This window comes from Bolinopsis microptera, chromosome 6, assembly GCF_026151205.1.
Source record: "Bolinopsis microptera isolate Bmic1 chromosome 6, MBARI_Bmic_1.0, whole genome shotgun sequence".
Classification (NCBI taxonomy): Eukaryota; Metazoa; Ctenophora; class Tentaculata; order Lobata; family Bolinopsidae; genus Bolinopsis; species Bolinopsis microptera.
In genome coordinates, this window is record NC_087077.1 from 16291626 (window position 1) to 16311157 (window position 19532).

General features: G+C 37.7%; 3 protein-coding genes across 3 annotated transcripts; all 3 read right to left on the reverse strand.

Moving 5' to 3' along the window:
- Positions 1-6: 6 nt before the first annotated feature.
- On the reverse strand, positions 7-18877 carry LOC134816779 (cation channel sperm-associated auxiliary subunit delta-like). The gene is made up of 18 exons (XM_063825772.1): positions 18873-18877; positions 6765-6869; positions 6411-6587; positions 6063-6198; positions 5587-5783; positions 5313-5467; positions 5064-5189; positions 4666-4923; positions 3793-3975; positions 3189-3415; positions 2866-3015; positions 2657-2723; positions 2395-2471; positions 1799-1911; positions 1505-1616; positions 1230-1402; positions 757-940; positions 7-589 (listed from the first exon to the last, which is right to left on the reverse strand). The coding sequence occupies exons 2-18, from the start codon at positions 6860-6862 to the stop codon at positions 440-442; spliced, it is 2583 nt and encodes an 860-aa protein (XP_063681842.1). The 5' UTR covers positions 6863-6869; positions 18873-18877; the 3' UTR covers positions 7-439.
- LOC134816745 (F-box only protein 47-like) lies at positions 7037-9919 on the reverse strand. Its single transcript, XM_063825734.1, has 5 exons — positions 9802-9919; positions 8802-9621; positions 8445-8587; positions 8104-8302; positions 7037-7815 (listed from the first exon to the last, which is right to left on the reverse strand). Exons 1-5 carry the CDS (start codon positions 9913-9915, stop codon positions 7664-7666), a joined length of 1428 nt encoding a protein of 475 aa, XP_063681804.1. The 5' UTR covers positions 9916-9919; the 3' UTR covers positions 7037-7663.
- LOC134817195 (F-box only protein 47-like) lies at positions 10106-12763 on the reverse strand. The gene is made up of 5 exons (XM_063826335.1): positions 12634-12763; positions 11703-12498; positions 11398-11540; positions 11062-11257; positions 10106-10928 (listed from the first exon to the last, which is right to left on the reverse strand). Exons 1-5 carry the CDS (start codon positions 12751-12753, stop codon positions 10789-10791), a joined length of 1395 nt encoding a protein of 464 aa, XP_063682405.1. The 5' UTR covers positions 12754-12763; the 3' UTR covers positions 10106-10788.
- Positions 18878-19532: the final 655 nt, after the last annotated feature.

Sequence of the window (19532 nt, forward strand, 5' to 3'; positions counted from 1 at the left end):
CAAATGTTTATAAGTATGCCGACCAAAACCCCATGGTTTCGACAATTACCCATTACATGAACAGACATTTTAATACCTCTATATTGACATACTTTAACAATTTATAAACGGATTCCATCAGGTGTTGATAAATTTTTTGAGGCATGGTGTACATATAAACAGGCCAAAACATAAACGGTAAAACTTTCGTAAGAAGGGCTTCAACAATCAACATTCAGCTCAAAAACATTCTAGATGTTTCTATTTGAATAAAAGCAAAACAGATTATTCAAGCGAAATAAATCCTTGAAGTATCTCTAACACCGCAAGTAGGTACAATGCCGACTGGCTGTAAGAGGGCTATTAGCAGGCTGTTACGACAGCCCTCTAAAGCCACCTAATAGCCATAACAACGGTCGGCATTGTATCTACTTGGCTTTTGTCGCATCTTCAACACTGCTTAAGATTGTAGCACCATGTTAGCCTTGGTTAGGATGGTTTTCTTGTAGTGGAAATAAGACAGAGCGAGGATGATAATCATGACCAGACAAGCGATGAACAGTACGATGATTCCAAGATCGGACGCGTTTGGGGCATCGACTATCCAGACCTAGTGAGTGATTGAGTGATTGAGTGATGGAGTGAACAAATAATAGCTTTTTGCGGAGTTAAAGCGAGTGCAGATTTATCTTTTGTTTATCTGTTGTAAATTATATAATGTATAATATGTATTCAAATTACTGACTTGACGCACTACAACAACTAACAACAACTGACCGAGAATTTAGTAGTGAGCTTGCAGTAGGAAACTGAGGGATCGAGGACTACCACTTCGAATGTGTAGTTTGCTTTGTGTTTCCCCAATTTGATCTTATTCTTTTTTCCTTCGATGTTTGAACACGATGCATTGAGTACTTCGTACTGCCTTTTACCCTCGTTTTTTGTGAAGGTATCCTTCGTCCTGCAAATCAAAAACAATTATGTCAAGCATTCCTAAATTAAATGTATACCAACTAATAAAAGTTATATTCTTTAGAATATTATGTCCATATCAATATCATCATGTATAAGATCTTTCTGCGTAGCATACACTATACACTATTCACACTATACATTATATGTACATTATACACATTATACTCACTATACATTACACACTATACAGTATACACACTATACATTATACACACTATACATTATACACACTATACATTACTGACTATACACACTATACAGTATACACTACTAACTCAGATTCGAAGCAGTTCTCGTAGTTGTCAGGCCCCCAATTTTCACCCACATTAAACCAGGTCTGCGGAGGTTTCCTACATCCAGCATCGTTTACAGAGAAGGTAAAGTTGAAGTCGTTCCGTCCGTTTAATTCGCGGACTGTGAAATCGGAACAAAGCTGTCTGGTTGGTATCTGTTGGGATGAATCACGTGACATTTTATCACTGGTTATCCATTTGATACGTCATGGACAAATAGAGACTTTAATGGTTTAGATTAAAATACAGAAGCTTACCCCGTTATCATAGATCCAAACATCGGGCAAATAATCTTCGTCGTATTTTGTTATGATAGGACATCCAAGTTCTTCCAAGTCGTACTCGACATTTATAGGCTTCCCAGCAGTACTGTAAGTGCATATTAAATTCTGCAGTGTTAAATGTATAGTGCGAGCCCCCGCAGTTTTAATGTTAGACTGGAGATTTTTTGTGGATATCATCAAATTAAAATTCTTTCACAAATTCAAAAATCGATATTTCATATAGTACTTACTCACAAATGCCTTGTCAAAAGTGAGCTTAAAACTTACCGAAATATGGTATAGTTCATGCTCATGTTTTTGTACTGATCGCATTGGGCAGGTTTGTCCAGAATCTCCAAGTGCCTGGTCTTCGGACAATCAACCACAACATAGGTCACATCCTGCGAAATTTATAAACTATATGAGCCTAAGATTGTGTGTTTCCCTTCGTGTCCAAATGCAATATAAACTCCCTGATTTTGTCAATGAAAACTTATAACATTTATAATCTCTACTATAATTCAAAGAATTCTTTCTGCTGTACGACCGCCCACGTGCAAATAGATGAGAAATAGGTAGTTGCAAAGTAACCGTGGTAACGAGGGTTGTTACACGCACGTGCACGTGCAAAGATTGTTAAAACGGCATTTTTATCAGTTTTTTTGATATAACGTTGTGTTTAGTGCGAGCAACATTTTAATCGGCTGTATCTTCGGTTGTGTAGTATATTTTTTACGCGATTTAAACTTACTAACAATTTAAAATACTATAAGCTTCCTCCCTGTGACCACGGGTTTTCTAGTATATCTATAATATAGATGTTACACTATTTTAAGATGCCACATTTGTATTTTGTATGAATCCAAACTTTGAACACTTCTGACCGTGTGTTTAGCAGAACATTGAGGATCTGCAGCTTCTGGGCTCGCAATTATCACACTTAGCCCTTTTTTCTCTAGACCTGTGGGATGGACCATATTGTGATGATTTAGCATATTATTTACTTTTACATCGAATTCAGTCCATTTTAACATATTGATACGTACTAATTTAAATTGAAGCTAAGAGCAGAACTTAATCTGAAATATCAATCCTAAGAATTATTTTTGGGCACTACTGCACGTCTTGTAGGGGTGTTTACATTACCTGCAACATGTATGCTCTTCGTGAACTGGTTTGCTCCTAACGCCAAACTTGACGCGGAAAATACCGACTGAAAATAATGCAACATTTATCAAACTTTGTAGAAGTCAGAAATTAGAATGTGTATCAAGACGAACAAAATGTATCAGACATCTTTCTGAACGTTGTTTCCATTATATTTATAAGTGCATCTAACACCATTAACATCTCACCGTGATATTGGCCAAAGCATGTCCTTGAGGATAAAGCTGATAGAGCAGACCAGGTTTCTGATAATTAGTGGTAGTCAGGGAGATGTTGTAACTCTTCTTTTCTCCTTTATCCAGATAAAGTAGTGAGCTTGATAGCGAACTTTCGAAATTCTGACGGTAAATGGTATTTAGCTTGACGAAACCATTAAAGCCGATATGTCTCCTACCTACCTGTCGAAATTCGTTAAGCTTTAAGTTTAACCGGCCCACCACATTGTGTGACCACCGAGAGGAGTTCTCTCTGTATTATGGTAAGAAAGTAGCAAGTTGTTTTTGAGACCAACCTTCAAGGAGCAAGTGTCGGAATCCAAGGCTTCTTCTAAAAGAATTCGAGCAGGGACAGCAGTTAAGCTACCGAGATCGTCAAGGAAATAAAGTTGCGAAATGCTGTCGAACATTAGACTTTGGGCAGAAGAAAAACCTTCAGCAATTTTGATAACACTCGATCTTGAACAGTAACCCAAGTAGAGTGCTCCATCATTAGAGAGTATTGCGAACTCATCTTTAGCACCTGAACTGAGAATATGATAATCTGAGGAACGTCTAGCTGCGTGAATCAGCCAGTTTGCGAACAGTTGATGGCGTGAGATGGGTGGGCGACTATTGACCCCCCGACAATATAATTTAATGCCTGACCCTGACCCTGACCCTGACCCTGACCCAGGACCCTAACCCGATCAATTGACCCCAGTGTAATTACATATACATGGGGGTCAAATGTCGGGGGGTCAATTGTCGGGGGGGGGGGGGTCAACTGTCGCTGTACCCGTGAGATGAGATAATAATACAGAGATAATTTTACTCATATTGCACAGATATTTATCAGCTAATATCTGAACCACATTAATTAAACTGAACATATTATAAATATAATGTTGGTTAACGTACTGATAGCCATGGAAAGGACACTTGTTTCCAGAATTTCTCCGGACACATAAGATCGAACTGGTGAAACTGATTTCCCTTGAGCTGTGACGAAGTACAGCTTACTGTCAGCTTCTAGCCAGCTTGTGTGGGGGCAAACTTGGTACAATTCACACCCACTACTGCAGTCGACTGATAGCTTTGTACCTAAATAATGGAAGATAAGTTTTTGGATATGTTCGTATAACAGATGTAATATATATAATTAACATTTAACAGATGTTATATATTATGTATATGTTAGAGTAAATACAACCACGAACATTTTCTCAGGAAAAAGCCGCGCATTTCTGTCATGGTGCAGAAGAGCGATGATTGTTTGTGTCACAATAGACGCTCAGCGCCTTACGTTAAAAGTGATATTTTCCAACAATGTTCCACAGTGTGACAAGGGAATCTTAGAATCTTTATCTCTAAGAAGAGATAATCTTAGAGATAAAAAGATATTACTGTTAATTGTTATCGACTTATAACTTCATCTATAAGCATTAGGCACAACTACTTATAAATTATTAACTGAGTTTCTAATGTTGTGATAACGCTAAGATTACAAATAGATTGGTTCTTATACAGCAGTGATTATCGACGAAATTTAACTTCTTTCGGACTTCGTTTTTAAACTGAACTGTAGTATGAAGGATTATCTCTCGAATGATCAAGACTCCATAGGAAACTGACTCTCAGAAGTCAAGTAATGATCGTTTCTAAAAGCTTGGGTAATCTACAATTTTACGCAAAATTGTCTACGCGCCAATAATTATGACACCCTAGCCTGCTGTAATGCTTGAACCTTTAGTCATTACATAATGTTCATGATTCACATTAAACTTTAATTACCAGAGGCTAAAGATTCAGTCTCGTAGTTATATGTGAACCACATGCAATCACTTTGATCCTTGGCGATTAACTCAATTCCGAAATAAGATACTGTAACAGCACTGATGTCAGTCATCGACTCTGGTAAACTTGAGATAGTTTTCACAATATTCGTCTCGTATAGAATTGACATGTTAGCGCTGTTCCAAAGCACTACTAAACTGGAGTTATGATTTGACTCCAATGAACTCATGCATTTCGTGTTCACAGTAATGTGCTCTGAGGAGATTGTCATGAAACTCTGATTTTACAACATAAGACATTAAATTAATTGACAATTATTTGGTTTAATTAAACCAATTAAAGTTTAAACCAATAAATCGATAATTATAAACTCTAGTAAACTTTTATCTTCATGCCTGCTTTGAATTCAAGTCCGATAGTTTTAGACAAGCTGAAATCTTCTAAAACGAGTAACTCCTTCCCATTTTCGACAAGCAGCAGTATGGTTCCACCCATCATAACGCCACAGTCAATAACTATATCTAATAGGGTATAGAAGAGGTTGTGTTATCTTTCTGATGTTAACTTTTTAACAATTCCAAAATCTGTTGAACCTTAGCTTTCAGACAAACATTAAGATTTAAAAGTTGAGCAAATGTACGTACGATCAAGGTAAAGAATATCAGTAGTTTCCATCCTATTAGCGGATATAAGAACAATAGAATTGTTGAGAAAGACACCCACTCCACTGCCACAATAGTCAACACATTGTTTGAAGGTGTTACTTTCAGCTGCTTTACTGTCTTCTTGTTCTGGCAAGCTGCAAAGGAAATTGTGATAAAAATTTACCATTATTGTGTAAATTCTTGTTGCAACTGCAAGCTCTCTCAATTAAGCCATTTCATAATAATTTTAAATATCATTTCTTTATACAGATACCTTTTCCTGAAGATAGGGGACACCAAGTCAGCCACGATACAGCCATTCAGCACCACAGGTATCCCGGTAACAGTCATGTGAGTGCAGGAATCAGTACCATCACCCAGACTCAGCACCCATTTATTGGTCTCCAAGTCAAACTGTCCTCGCTGTAGTTCTTGAAGGGTTTTGTCACAGCTCAGCGTTACTTTAGGAGACTGAGGGGGATTCTTTACTTGTGTGGTATGTTATGTTATATTTGCTCACACTTTTGCACTTGTCAAGGCATGTACTGGTTTTCGGCGAACTATCTTTATAATGAAATGACGTACTACTTTGTGTAACAATTTGAAAGTTAGTTGATTTTCAAAACCTTTAATGTAATATTAATGCAATATCTAATTTTGAATACATGACGGTGTCACAATGAAGTGTTACTGGTAGCAATATTAAATTCTGTTAATAGAAAGCACCCACGGCCACGAAGTGTTACCGACCTCTCCTAAAGCGTAGAACTCCAATGAAAGGCCAGGATCTGACTGCTCGGTATTGCTGTTAACCCAGAGAGACACAGTTTTATCACTGAACTCTACTCCCCATGTGTAACAAATAGAGTTCCGCTCAACTATCACCCTGAAATTAAGACAACCTGCTGTTAGGAGTTAGGACACATTAGGCCAGGGTAAATAGAAATGATTAAATTCTTAGTCAAACTGAGCATTTACTGTCAAGAGTCGTTCTCCAAAACCACTTTATATTAGAAACTACCACGATATCATATCATGAAACTTAATTGAAATAATTTAACAAGATATGTAAATGGTTGAATGTTAGGCAAAACTTACTTGAAGTTAAGAGTTTCAGCCCCCTGTGTCAGTTCGATAAGAACCTCTCCACTGTTAGAACACACAAACGTCTCTATAGCATTAGTAACAGTAGTCTGTGTACAGTAGTCCGGGCTAGACCACTGTATGTCTTCAGTTGATGAGCCAACGTAATGACCTATAAACTGCACCCCTGACCTGAACATTTATTGGACTATGTGCTAGCTGATCGTCTGTGTTAAAGATATGTGTTAACTGAAGGCTTATGGGCATGGTAGTTGCATTAAACTCTCTACTAACGACTCTAATTTTATATTTGAAGCAAAATACAAATCTGAACCTAGTAAGCTAGTACAACACAGTATCACATCTTACTGGAAAACGTCGGTTTGAGAGGAGAAAACAATGTCTTCTGCAGAAGAGTAAGGCTGGTACAAGATCAGAAGTAGGGCTGTAGTTACTAGGATCTTCATTTCATAGCTGGGGAGAGCCCAATGGGCGGTTACCATGGAAATTATAATTTGTTTGATCGACATCCTCTAAGTGGAGACTAACACGTTGCTGTGAATTGAGCTGAAATTGAATGAAATAAGAAGTTTTTTTGTAAGCGAAAAGTTCACGGTGATTCATAAGAAAACGATAGAACGTGAGTCGCAAAAATTTAAATTGAAATTTAGTACATGAAAATATTTAAAGACATTGGGTTAAGGGCATAATACAAAGGAAACGGGAAATCATAATCTAACTCATGGTCCTTTCCTAGCTTGTTGGGTTTCACTTTTTACAAGGTCCAGCCAGTCAATATTGATTATTGTGCACAGGAAATTTGTATATATGCCCTAAACAAAATTGATAATAAATTTGAAATGATGTTCACATCGAATAAATCTGATAGAATAAACATAAATTTACAACGTATTATTCAATACCTTAATAATAACTTTAACAAATAAAAAGTTCCCAAATAATCACTTTAAACATCTGAACCTGAAAAGATATTAATCGGAACTCTCGTATTTTAACATACGTTTTGTCGCTCGTTATTGCAATGGTCAAAGTAAAATTAAACATTCGTCAAACGAATTGTGATATTATGCGGAAATAATGAAACCAGATCATTACATTCAAATAATAACAAATTAACTATTTACAAAACATCGTGAAAATTTCATCTCCAAAATTATCATCAAAATATATTTCATCACACTCTCATTATCACACTCCTATTTGGTTGAAACAAGATCATAAAACTACTGTAATCTTAAAATTGTCGACTATTCCTCGTGCTTGGGTCGCGGACGAGAAAAGCAAGTATTTGAACTGTAGCAAGCACTTGTTTCCTTGTTTATCAGGATCATTTCCATAAGAAGGTGGGTTATTGATGCCAGATTAACAACCGCAATTCTCAAATCTTCTCTAGTCTCATCTGAAAAGAATTAATGATAAGCTAGATAGAGCCTATTGGGGATCATATTCGTTTATGGTGATTTCAAACCGCCGGCCTGTTCTAGAGACGTAGATGCCGAAAAAATAAAAAATGCAAGATGAAAGCAATGCAAATGTGAATGTGTCCATTGTACATTGTCCAATTTCCAATGTGCACATGTAATCAGGGGAGTTTCACAATCAGCTGACTGTTCATTAACCAATATAATGTAATGAAAAGTAACTAACTGCGTACACAGCTACAGCTCAATTTATAAGTTTAATCAACCTTGATCATCCTCGAGAGGGTCATCAAATTCCTCACTCAGAGCCTGAATGTTCTCTTTCCAAGCTTTGAAGACCTCCGATATCACGTGACTGCGTCTAGATGGAGCAGGAAGTATCTGGATAGCTTCAAACATGACTTTTACAAACCAACCCAGTGACTCAGGGGAACCCTCTGCTTCTGGAGAGTTCTGAGAGGACACCTGTAATTATAGTTTATAAAGCATACTTACACATGTTACCAGTTACACTTCCGCTTCTTCAGAGCGGTATCCACTCGTACTAACCGAATATTACAGTTCACATTAGAGTGCTTTTGAGTGAGACAATGAAAGTTAATCTGACCTGAGCGAGGTGGTAAGCTATGTGGCTGAATTCAGGTATTCTGTCAGCTTTGAGTTTAGCTTGTAAGATAAAGACAGTCAAGTTGTGCCCTAAGAAGAACATGAGCTTGGCATTGTTTTCCAAACACCACGGTTCTGGGGTATCTGGAGGTAAATAAAATGTAATCAAACTTATTGTAGGAATATTTATAACAAATCATATCAATCAAATTCAGATGAAACTCGGTAACCAATATAATATTTAGACAATAAAAGGCATGCAAAAATTTTGGATAAATATATGAATATAATGGAGGTTGAATGGAGGTACACTCTTAACATATATATATAATAACATGATTCAGCGAGGGAAACTTACTAGTAAGTTCATTGAAGAGCCGTAACATGGTATCATTGTTCCAATTAAACATCCTTGAAGACTGAATCAGCATCATGATATCAGATAAATCCTTGAAATAGCTATACGGGCAGGGAATATGTCCATAGTTCCCACACTGAGTCAGAACAGTCCAATCAACCATCCCATTATACTTGCCATCCACAGTCTGTAGTGGACCGTACAGCAGGTATATTAACCTGGCGTGTTGGGTTGGGTACATGTCCAGCAGGAGGGACAACCACAGACTCCGCTGGTGGGGTGAAATAGCTTTTTTTAGGAATACCTCCTGGACAAACTGCCTCACATCTCGCTCGTGAGCTTCTTTGCTGCCAGGCTCGTTTAGAAGCAGGACTTTATCCATCCTCTCTTTCAACCTTGACAGTCTGTTGATCAATTCAAATGTTCTTTTCAAAGCTTCGTCATCCCAATTTATGATGAATTTGTTTATTAAAAGCCCGATGCAGTCGTAAGCAAATTTAAGACTGATGTCCTCGCAAATCCGGTGATAAGTTCCCTGGTAATCAGGTTCAGTTTCTCCAAGTTCGTAGAAAAACGTTTCAATAACTTTCAATTTCTCTGTCGTGTTCAGATACGAACATGAAGCTCTCAAGAGCATGCCAATCTCAATAAAGCGAATCTTGATCTTGGCACAGGATTTAGTTGCAATCCACCCATTGATAGGTCGGATAACAAGCTGACTGTCGATGGAGAGGTCTCTTATATAGTCGCACATGGTCTTGCTGGTCATACATAGGCTAGCCAGGGAGCTCAACGGCATACAGAAGTCAGATAAAATATGCTGAAATGTATGCGTTGAGAAATAATATAATATTTTCATATCAAAAACATGTTCAAAGTACCTCGAATAAACCCCTGTTTCGGTTATCACTATCATGATCAGCTAAATATCCCCATCGTTGGTATTATAAGTAGGATTTGTTACTTTTAAATAAAGTTAACTTTTTTAGCGAAACTTTACCTGAGTAATTTCCTCTGGAAAGCCGCTTAACTGACCCATTTCAGTAGGTTTTGTAGTTGCACGTTTACATAATCGTTTTGGATTCTTCCGCTGTTCGATTTGGCCACGTTTCATTGCAGCCTAAATCTTAAGATTGAGATAATCAGTGAGGAATCCTACTTTAAGCATTGAATTTACCCAGAGACAAACACTGATGATAACAAACAATTTAATTAGATCAATGCAATAATTACACGAAATTTCTGAACAATATCCAAGGCATCAGGATTTGAAACAATGCAATGGGTATCTGAAATTACCAACAACCAAATAATATTTCAAACTAATCATTGCAATACTGCTCAGCTCCAATTGTCACTAAGTCATTTCAATAAAAGAATAAATATAATTTCTACGTTAAAATTTTACAAAAACGAAATGTTTTCAAACATATCTAAACTAGCCATTGAAAACATTTGCATTAGAATAGTTGACGCTGAACCAGATCAACTTTGTGATAATGATTAACTCACTCCAATTCTATCCACATTTAGAACAACAGACATAAAAGTATAAAGGGAAGGGCCAGGGGGGTCCCAATATTGTGAATCATGGAAATAGATTTTATGATATTTTCTAAAAGAGGTGACTGAGATCTTCCAGATGCCATGCTTCTTATTCCATCATAAATATTAATCCTGGCCAAAATAATGGCTCATATGTGTTATTCTGTATAAGAAAATTTTAATTTTGGGTAAATCACGGTTGAAAATTGAGCAATAGAATTATACATGTAACACGCTAAATTTAAGAACCTACAATTTCGGCCAGGATCAATGTTTTTTATGGAGTAAAAAGTATCTGGTAGATGTCCATGATTCACAAAATTAGGACCGTGGCCCCCTTAAACAAAGATGCAGATGTGTAATAATTTTATCGTGAGCGGTATAAGTTGAAAAGTTGAAAAGAACAGACAAAATAACACTGTTTGAAGAACGCAGTTTGATATTAGATTCCGTTGTCATGTTGAAAGAGCTTTTTACAGCTGATCAAGCTCCCAGGTTTATCAGACAATAAAGCTTCAGTGAGAAGATGGGTTAACAAGGAAAGGTTTGTTACTGAAGCACGCCATCTTTCTACCAGGTTACCTGAAAATGTTAGCAATGACAGATGAATATAGCAGGAAATTGAATAGCATCGAAAATTTAAAAAGTTTAGAATTAGAAAGATATGTTTATTGTTTAATACCATAAGAAATATTGAACTTTTAGTCCACTTTACCAAAATCATTGAGAATGAAATTATCTTGAAGGTCATCTGTTAATGACTGAATATTCTCCTTCCAAGTGCTGAATATCTCAGCTATGACATAGCTTCTTGAAGATGGTGCTGGGAGTACTAATATGGATTTGAATACCACCTCAACAAACCAGGTCAGTGAATGCGGGGAACTTTCTTGTGAGCTTGGTGACGATACCTGTTATTTGGAGCAATATTAAGAGTATTCTTCAAACTTCTTTATATCATGGAAAAATCTAGGGGTAAAGATGCTTAAAGATTTGTCAAAATATAATAAAAGCCCTTAGAAATGCATCAAGGTTTAAAAATCAAATTCACTTGTGCCAGGTGATAAGCAATGCCTGCAAAATCAGATATGTTGTTTGTTTTGAGTTTTGCTTGAAGAATCTTTACAGCCATGTCTTGTCCCAATAGAAAAAGGAGCTTTGCTTGGTTCTCGTGACACCATTCATCTGGGGTACCTGGATATTTTAGTGAGTAAATTGATAACAAAAATTGAACAAAAACATAGTACAGCAAATTCTGGACTAAGCAACTGCATCCAGAAATAAACAGATGAGGTACAAGATTAAAGTAAGAAAACATTTTTCTTTAAATTCGATGTAATACTTATCTGAACTGACATGTTATTTCATTGAAGAACCGTATAATGGCTGTCTCTGACCACTTGAACCTCTCAGAATTAGATACCAGAGTAAAAACATCAGCGAGGTCTTTTAAGATTTCATATGGGCAGATAAAATGGCCATAATCAGTACATTGAGCTAGTAGATACCAATCAACTATGGCACTACCTTCATCCTCGACTTCCTCAGTAGGTCCATACAAGAGAAACAGTAATCTAGCCCGTTGTGTTGGAAACAATTCCATTAAAAGGGACAACCATAAACAATGCTGATCTGACGAAGATACTTTCTCAATAAAAACCAGTCGAACAAAGAGTCTGATATCTTGCTCGAATTTCCTCAGTATTCCAGGGTTGTCAACTGAGAGAACTCTGTTTAATCTTTCATGGAGTTTTGACAATCTGCTGATTACAGTAAAGACTTCCCGGAGACCATCATCATCCCATTTGATTACAAATCTTTGTATCAATAGTCCGATACAGTCATATGCAAACTCAAGTGATAACTTTTGACTTATCTCTATGAATGATTCTTCCAATGTAAAAATGAATGTTTCTAACACTCTTAATTTATCTTTTGTGTTCAAGTAAGACGATGCCATTCTTAAAAAGGATCCTATGTGAGCAAAATAAACTGAAATTCTAGGACACCAGTTTTTAACAATGTATTTACAAATTGGTTGTATGATTAATTGACTGTCGATGGCCAGTTCTCTAATGTAAGTGCACATAGATTTGCTTGTTTGTGCCAATACTGCCAATGAGCTCAAAGGAATGTATTCACCCAGAATACTCTGAAATAGTAACAGTTGCTTTCTCATGCTTAGATCAATCGTTTTGAATTCAAACTCATGTATAAATTACTCATTCAAAGATACAATTTTAGTGCAAATTGTTAAATGCAATAATGGATTGGAATTGAAAATTACCTGTATGATCTCTTCTGGTAGATCGGTAAAAAGACCCATTGGACGCTGGTAGGTCAGATTAATCACTTCTTTTCGTCTCCTTTTAAACGTTTTCCTACCAGCTGCAGTGTGCCTTTTCATCTTAGCCTAAGCTAAAATTAAATGTATATTATAAGACTATAAGTGAGCTTTTAAAAAGTTTGAAATTTTTACTCATTTTTTAAAGCTGTTGACGAAGTAAGTGCCGAGGAATACATCAAATCAAATAATATTGGGCAGATTCATAAATTTCTGTCACAGAGAATTTCTTTTTTTTCATGGAAAATCACTCCTTTCTTAATAATAAATATTCTATTATTACTGTTATAATTTTCATATTTTAAGATCATAAAAATCTGGATATTCAACATTCTTTTTTTCTCCAAATCAAAATTCCCAAAATAAGGGGTTGCAATATTTTACTACCTGGGTTTACTTTGTTTTTTTAAACGTTTAAACATTATTTCATCATGAAGTAAAATATGGGTTAGCTCCATTGAAATAAACTCACCCTTTTGTTCTCAAATCTAGCCCTTAATGGTTTGCAAAAGCACCAAGGATGTACAACTTTTCCTTTGGGTCATCACATTTAAGAAAACATTAAAATTTACGAGACGAACACTTTTCAAAAAAACCGGAAGTCTCTAATTATAATCTCAATATAATCTCTATTTCTTTTACTTTTGGAAATATACCCTAGCGCAGCCAGCGGGGTTTCTTGGGCACAGTTTCAGTTATTTTGAATTAATTGTTATGCCCAAAATCCAGTCTCATCGCACTTTCTTATAGTCTATGTAATAGATGTGGATACTGGCGGGGAGGTGATACATGTTTGTTTACTTTAATAGTAAGCCCCTGTTAGGCAGGTTGAAGAGGTGATACATGTTTGTTTACATTTTTAGGGTAAGCCCCTGTTAGGCGGGTTGAAGAGGTGATACATATTTTGTATTATGGAAGGCTTGTAACACTTGAAACGTCTTTTTGTTGCCCCCCTTTGAAGGCCCCGAATTATTTTCTGAACGAAAGCTCATTATTATTATTATTAAATCTAAAATAGCTAATAATTTAATAAATTATTAACAGGCCCCTTAACGTGGGCAATAATATACGCTTTATAAATTATATAAACAAATTGCAGTCTATTTTTCCAATGTTGTTAAGTGTCTCTTTAGATCTGTTTTGGTGTTTTGTGGGAGTTCCCACATTTGTTGGTTGAGAATGCTCAACATAACATACATGATGCTTGACTGCTTTATTGACCCGGACAGGCACCGGGGGCAGACATCCCAACACCAGTGCGTTGGGACATAGTGTTGGTCTGCTTCAGGACGTGTTAGATCCTAGAGAAGCCGCCATCCCCTCTACTGCTTTAGCTCAGCGGCAGCATGAGCCCTGGTTTCCTGCCACATTGGTACCTCTGAAAGTACAGAAAAGTGGTGGATTTCGGGGTCCAGGATACTCCCTCTTTAATCTTTACGGTGGTGTTATTTCTCTGAGATGTTTGCAGAGTCTTTATTTTATGATCTTTCTAGTTTAGTTGGATAAATCCTGGAGAGCATCATTTTGACCCCAAAGAAATTCGACTCTTCTAATGAATGCTTTTTGTGTGCTGCTTTTTGTTAACACTTCATCTAGATAGGAATGTGAGTCAGCCCCACCCAGCTCTTCTTTTAGCTGCAGGTAACTGGTGTCTTGCACCTCCAGACACAATAGGAGCTGGTGTACAGGAGAATCATCGAAGCTGTTGCAGAAACGACAGGCCTCACCACTGTCACCACCCATGATCTTTTGGATGTTCGCAAAGAGTGGTGAGCTGCCGTGAATGTAGTCCATTATTCGGCTGTCCAGATTTTTACTCGTGTTGTGCCCGAATAAGAAGTTGTTTTTGTCTAGGAGCAGCCCACTGTTTTTGATCTTTGTGATCACACCAAGTATCTTGGTCTCCTTGTTGTTACTGACAGTTCTGCATTGCAGATTTGTTTCGATGCTGTCAATCCAGATCTTATTTTTGTAGCTCATTATGTCTGCCTGAGTGTAATAGGCCAGATCCTTGAAATGTTGCTGCGTTAGGTCTATCATTCTGGTTCCGTGTGACTTATTTTCTTTCCAAAGGAAGTACTTTTTCAGTGACATTGTTAAGACATGAAAGCTTGGTATTCTGCTTTCGTCAACTTGGTAGAGTGTAGCTGAGAGGTTGTCACCTTGTGTGAGTACTTTGCACATGAATTTAACCGAAAGAGCTTCGAGTTGCACATCCAGTGGTGGGAGGTGGAGAGCAAGTTCGGTTAATTCCCTTTGTGGATTCAGGACTGATCCAGATATTTTTAGAATGATTTTATTCCAGAAGCTTTTAAATTGATTGAGACACTTGTGAAGCCAAATAGGTGCTGCGTAGAACAGTTTAGTGAGGACCATTGTTTTAAGGAGGAGAGTGAGGCTGTAAACGTTTAGACCGTAGTTGCGGTTAGTTGATTTTGTTATTAATCCCCACTTTCTTTTGCATTCTTTAAGTTTTTGAGACGCATGTTTCTTGAAATTGAGGTCTTCATCTACTATTACCCCAAGGACCTTTGTGCTTTGGACGTAGTTGATGCTTTTCCCATTAATACATAATTCTGCAGGTTTCTGTTCTTCAGTATAAGCTGCAGTTTTCAAGATTATGGCCTCCGTTTTATTCGTATCACAGTTCACTACTAGCTTGTTCTTGATGCACCACTTGCTGAGGTGGTCACAAACCATCTGCATTTTTTCATGGCATCCGGAGATGTTCTCGAAGGAAATCATAAGTGTACCGTCATCAGCAAATTTGTAGCAGCTTAGATATCTTTTTACTTCTTCCGGGGTGTTGTGTGTCATGTCTGCTATGTATAGGATGAAGAGGAGAGGTGATAGTACAGCCCCCTGAGGTAATCCAAATATTGTACATTTTCTTTTTTCTCCTTTATAGTTGTTCACTTTTAGACATATCGTCCGGTTGAACAGGAAATTTCTCAGCACGTTAAGAATATTTCCTTGAATACCGAGAGTTGATAGTTTGACACATAGTGATGGGAGATGAACACTATCAAATGCCTTTTCGAAGTCAAGGAAAAGCACTATACATGCCAGCTTCTGTCTTTTAACTTCCTCAAGGTTAGCCAGCATTCTGAAAAGATATCGCGTTGTTGATCTCCCTCCAATGAAACCTTCGAAAGCTCAAAAATAACCAAGAAACCGACCTTCTTATTAACTCATTTCTATGACTGTTTCTGACCGAAAAATTGCACGAAAAATCGATTTAGCTAGGTTTCAGAACCTATATATACTATATAGATTCTGAAACCTAGCTAAATCGAAACAGTCATACAGTTTATAAACGCTTCCTTATGCCCCTCCAAATACACCGGACAGACCTACGCTACAGACCCTTGATTCACCGCATGAAAGAACACGAACGATGTTACAGACTCAACAACGCCATCGACGAATCCACAGACAGAATCAAATCAGCCCCTGCACATCATGCCCTGACCACTGGCCACACCATCTCCTGGAACAACATCGAAGTCCTCAAATCCCTCACCTCACGCTCCCAACTTGACCTTACAGAACACGCAGCTATACAAATACGACAACCAGCCATGAACAGAACAGACCGCGCACCCAAATGAAGTTCCCTCTGGGACCCCATTCTTCCTAAAATTGCCAAATCCTTAAAGTCCAGACCATCTGGCATTTCCTTCTCAACCTCAACAGAAGACTAAATTTTTATTGACATTGTACTGTAATTTTCACTTTCCCACCCACACCTCCCCCACCCTCCATCCGTGACACCACTCAATCACATATAAGCATTGTCCACCCCATCACATTCAGCTGACGACGATTAACACATGTTTATTGAAAGCTTCTACAAGTTAAATCATCGTATCTCTTATATGTTTCTAACCCAACTCCACTCAGCTTCCTTATCCCTCAAAATTGATGTTTTATAGTTAACACGAGCAACAAGCAACATGTATTTTGATTCTTCGGTTCTACAGCTCATGACCTAGGGCCTAGGAAGTTTAGCTGAAACCGAAAGATCGAGGCAATCCTCACCTTAACTGATAAAACAGGTACTAACACAATTTTCAGATATAAATGTTCTTATGGATACGTTTTTTGCAGCTTTGCAACTTGAGTGAAGACCAGAGTAGGTACGAAAACAGACAGCAGGTAAGCAACTCACTTTTGGTGACTGTTCCTCACGAACATTCTGATCCTGCAACATAAGAACAAGGAAATCGTCTCCTTAACAAGTCGAACAGGTACTATCACAATTTCCAGAGCAGAGCATGATAACAAAGTCAAAACACAAAAGAAACACAATGAAGGTAGGTTACGAACCATGAGTTGGCACCGACTTTTTTGTCTCTGATTTTGATAAATTTGGTACCAAAAGTTGCCTCTAACTGTGAATAATGAAAATTTACCGTGTAGCACAAGAACGTCGAGCTGTATGTCGGCCTCCTGTACATTTCAAAAATAAACAAAGGACAAAAATGGGTAATTTGAACTGCCTATAACTCTTAAAATATTGAATTTTTTTCAAACAATTATTCAAGGGTCGTAATGAGCTTAGTCTAGTCAGAAGAAACTTTTTGTTACCAAAATTATAATATTTGAAGCACCAAATTTTTCAAAAAAATTGTTCAAAATTTGTGTTCAGATTTGAAAATTTGAAAATAATTTTCCTTTAAACCTTGACGTCGTGACCCATCGTCGTTTCATTATAGAGTTTCTAGGATGCAGGGGAGCCGCGCACTCGTGCGCGGCGGGTCATACAACAAATGACAATGATCACCCGTTAAATTGACGGATGTTACTCGTCTAAATTTCTTCGAAGTAGCGTGCGCCGGGCCTAACCATTAACAATGGTTTCACGTAGCCATGTGTCTACGCGTACTGCGTGACGCGCTTGTTTCACAAGTAGATAGGCGGTCGCGCGCTATTGCAAGCGTTGACATACGTTGCATGCCACTTTTCGCGCGCCGCTAACGTCAACCGTTAACTCGCGCTTGGCGCTTATTACACTGGCTATTAGGAATTTTGATAATATAAGGGTCAAGTAACTGGTAAAGTCAAATATTTTGTTCTTTAAACATAGTATTTTTTATTCTAGTATTTTGAAATGAAGATATTTTAAGATTTTTGATTTTATACTAAATTATTGTCATACGTTGTATGACCCGCCGCGCACGAAGTGCGCGGCTCTCCCTGTAGCGTCGAAGACGCTACACTATAGTGAAGCGACCGTGGGGGTCACAACGTGATACAACTAAATTATTGATGTTTTATAATGTTTAACATTTTAGCAGGGTATAATTTGTTAGGCCGGTGGGTATTTAAAATTATTAGTCTAGTCTTTTAGAAATTAAAGTTTTTGATTTTTATTATTCATATTACCTGGGGACCTCAGGCTATCATGTTCATAAACATAAAAATAGAAATTAGGCGGAATGACACAGGCTGAACGCGGCCCATATTAGTAAATCATTTATTGTCTATGAAATGCTCATTGTAGCCAGTTATTTTTCAAACGCTGTAAGTGTATGATCACCTGCCGTGCACGAGTGTGCGTCCCCCTGTATCGTAGAAACAATACAGAAATACAGAAATTGCTCTAACCGCAGAGCCCTCTCACTTGCAGTATGCAGTAGCGTGCGACCGCCGAAGGTACGTACGCGTATACACATGGCTATGTGAAAATACAGAAACACTTGCTCTAACTTACTGGGCCGCGCTCAGCCTGTCATTCCGCCAAATCTTTATTCGGTATATGTTAATGAACATAATAGCCTGGGGTCCTCAGGTAAGCTCTAACCAGATCAGAGCCCTTTCGGTTGCAGTATAAGCAATAAGTGCGTGAAACAAGCGCGTCACGCAGTTTTGAGTTTAACGGGTGATACTCGTAAAATATTTGTTTCATATATTAGGACCGTCGACGAGTCCAACTCGGCGCGCGTCCTGGTAGGTTATAAACCTACAAATCCTTCGGTCCGTTGAAATTAGCTCCTGTGCTATATAGGTACCCGCCAGTATCAAACCCAGGCCATCATTATTGCAGGGAATAATATGTGATAAATTAATGCTTTTCAAACAAAGTTACAACGAATTCTTCATATATAGTGCATCCTGGGTTTGGACAGGATATGCTCGTTTAACATATTTCCATCACGTTACATTGCATAATTATAAATCTCAATAAATGTTACTGGGCCGCGCTCAGCCTGTCACTCCGCCGAATCTCTCTATTATGTTTATGAACATGATAGCCTGAGGTCCCAAGGTAAAATAAATGTAATAGATTTGTAATTAGTTTAAAACAAATATGATATAGTGGACGGATATCCGGCCAAAACCTAAATTCATCCTGATAGGCTGATAGGGGTCGTTAACATACTACGTAATACTAACCAGTCAGTGAGGGGGGGGGGGGGGTTTCAAATGCTTACGGTTGAATCTAAAATAATAACAATTTGACAATATTTTAGTTCAAATTCCAGTTCCACTCAATTTCACTCTGATAGTGACAACATTTAGAAATTGATCGAATATCCGGCTACAATAGTTAGTAGTTTAGAAGGTGTTTGACCGGATATCATAACAATGATTTCGGCTCATCATGATAGCATAATACTACGTAGAGACAAGTCAAGGAAGGGGGGGGGGGGGGGGGTCAGGCCATGATTATGTTACATTGCTGTCAGGTCGTCAGGAGAGGGGTTGGGTCTTGATTACGGTTGATTACGGAGGGGGGAGAGGGGGGTAAAAATTGCTAAAATATTGAATATTGATTACGTAATATATGAATGACCCCTAAGTTTATCTCCGGTGTGTGTCCGTTTATGACGAGCAAG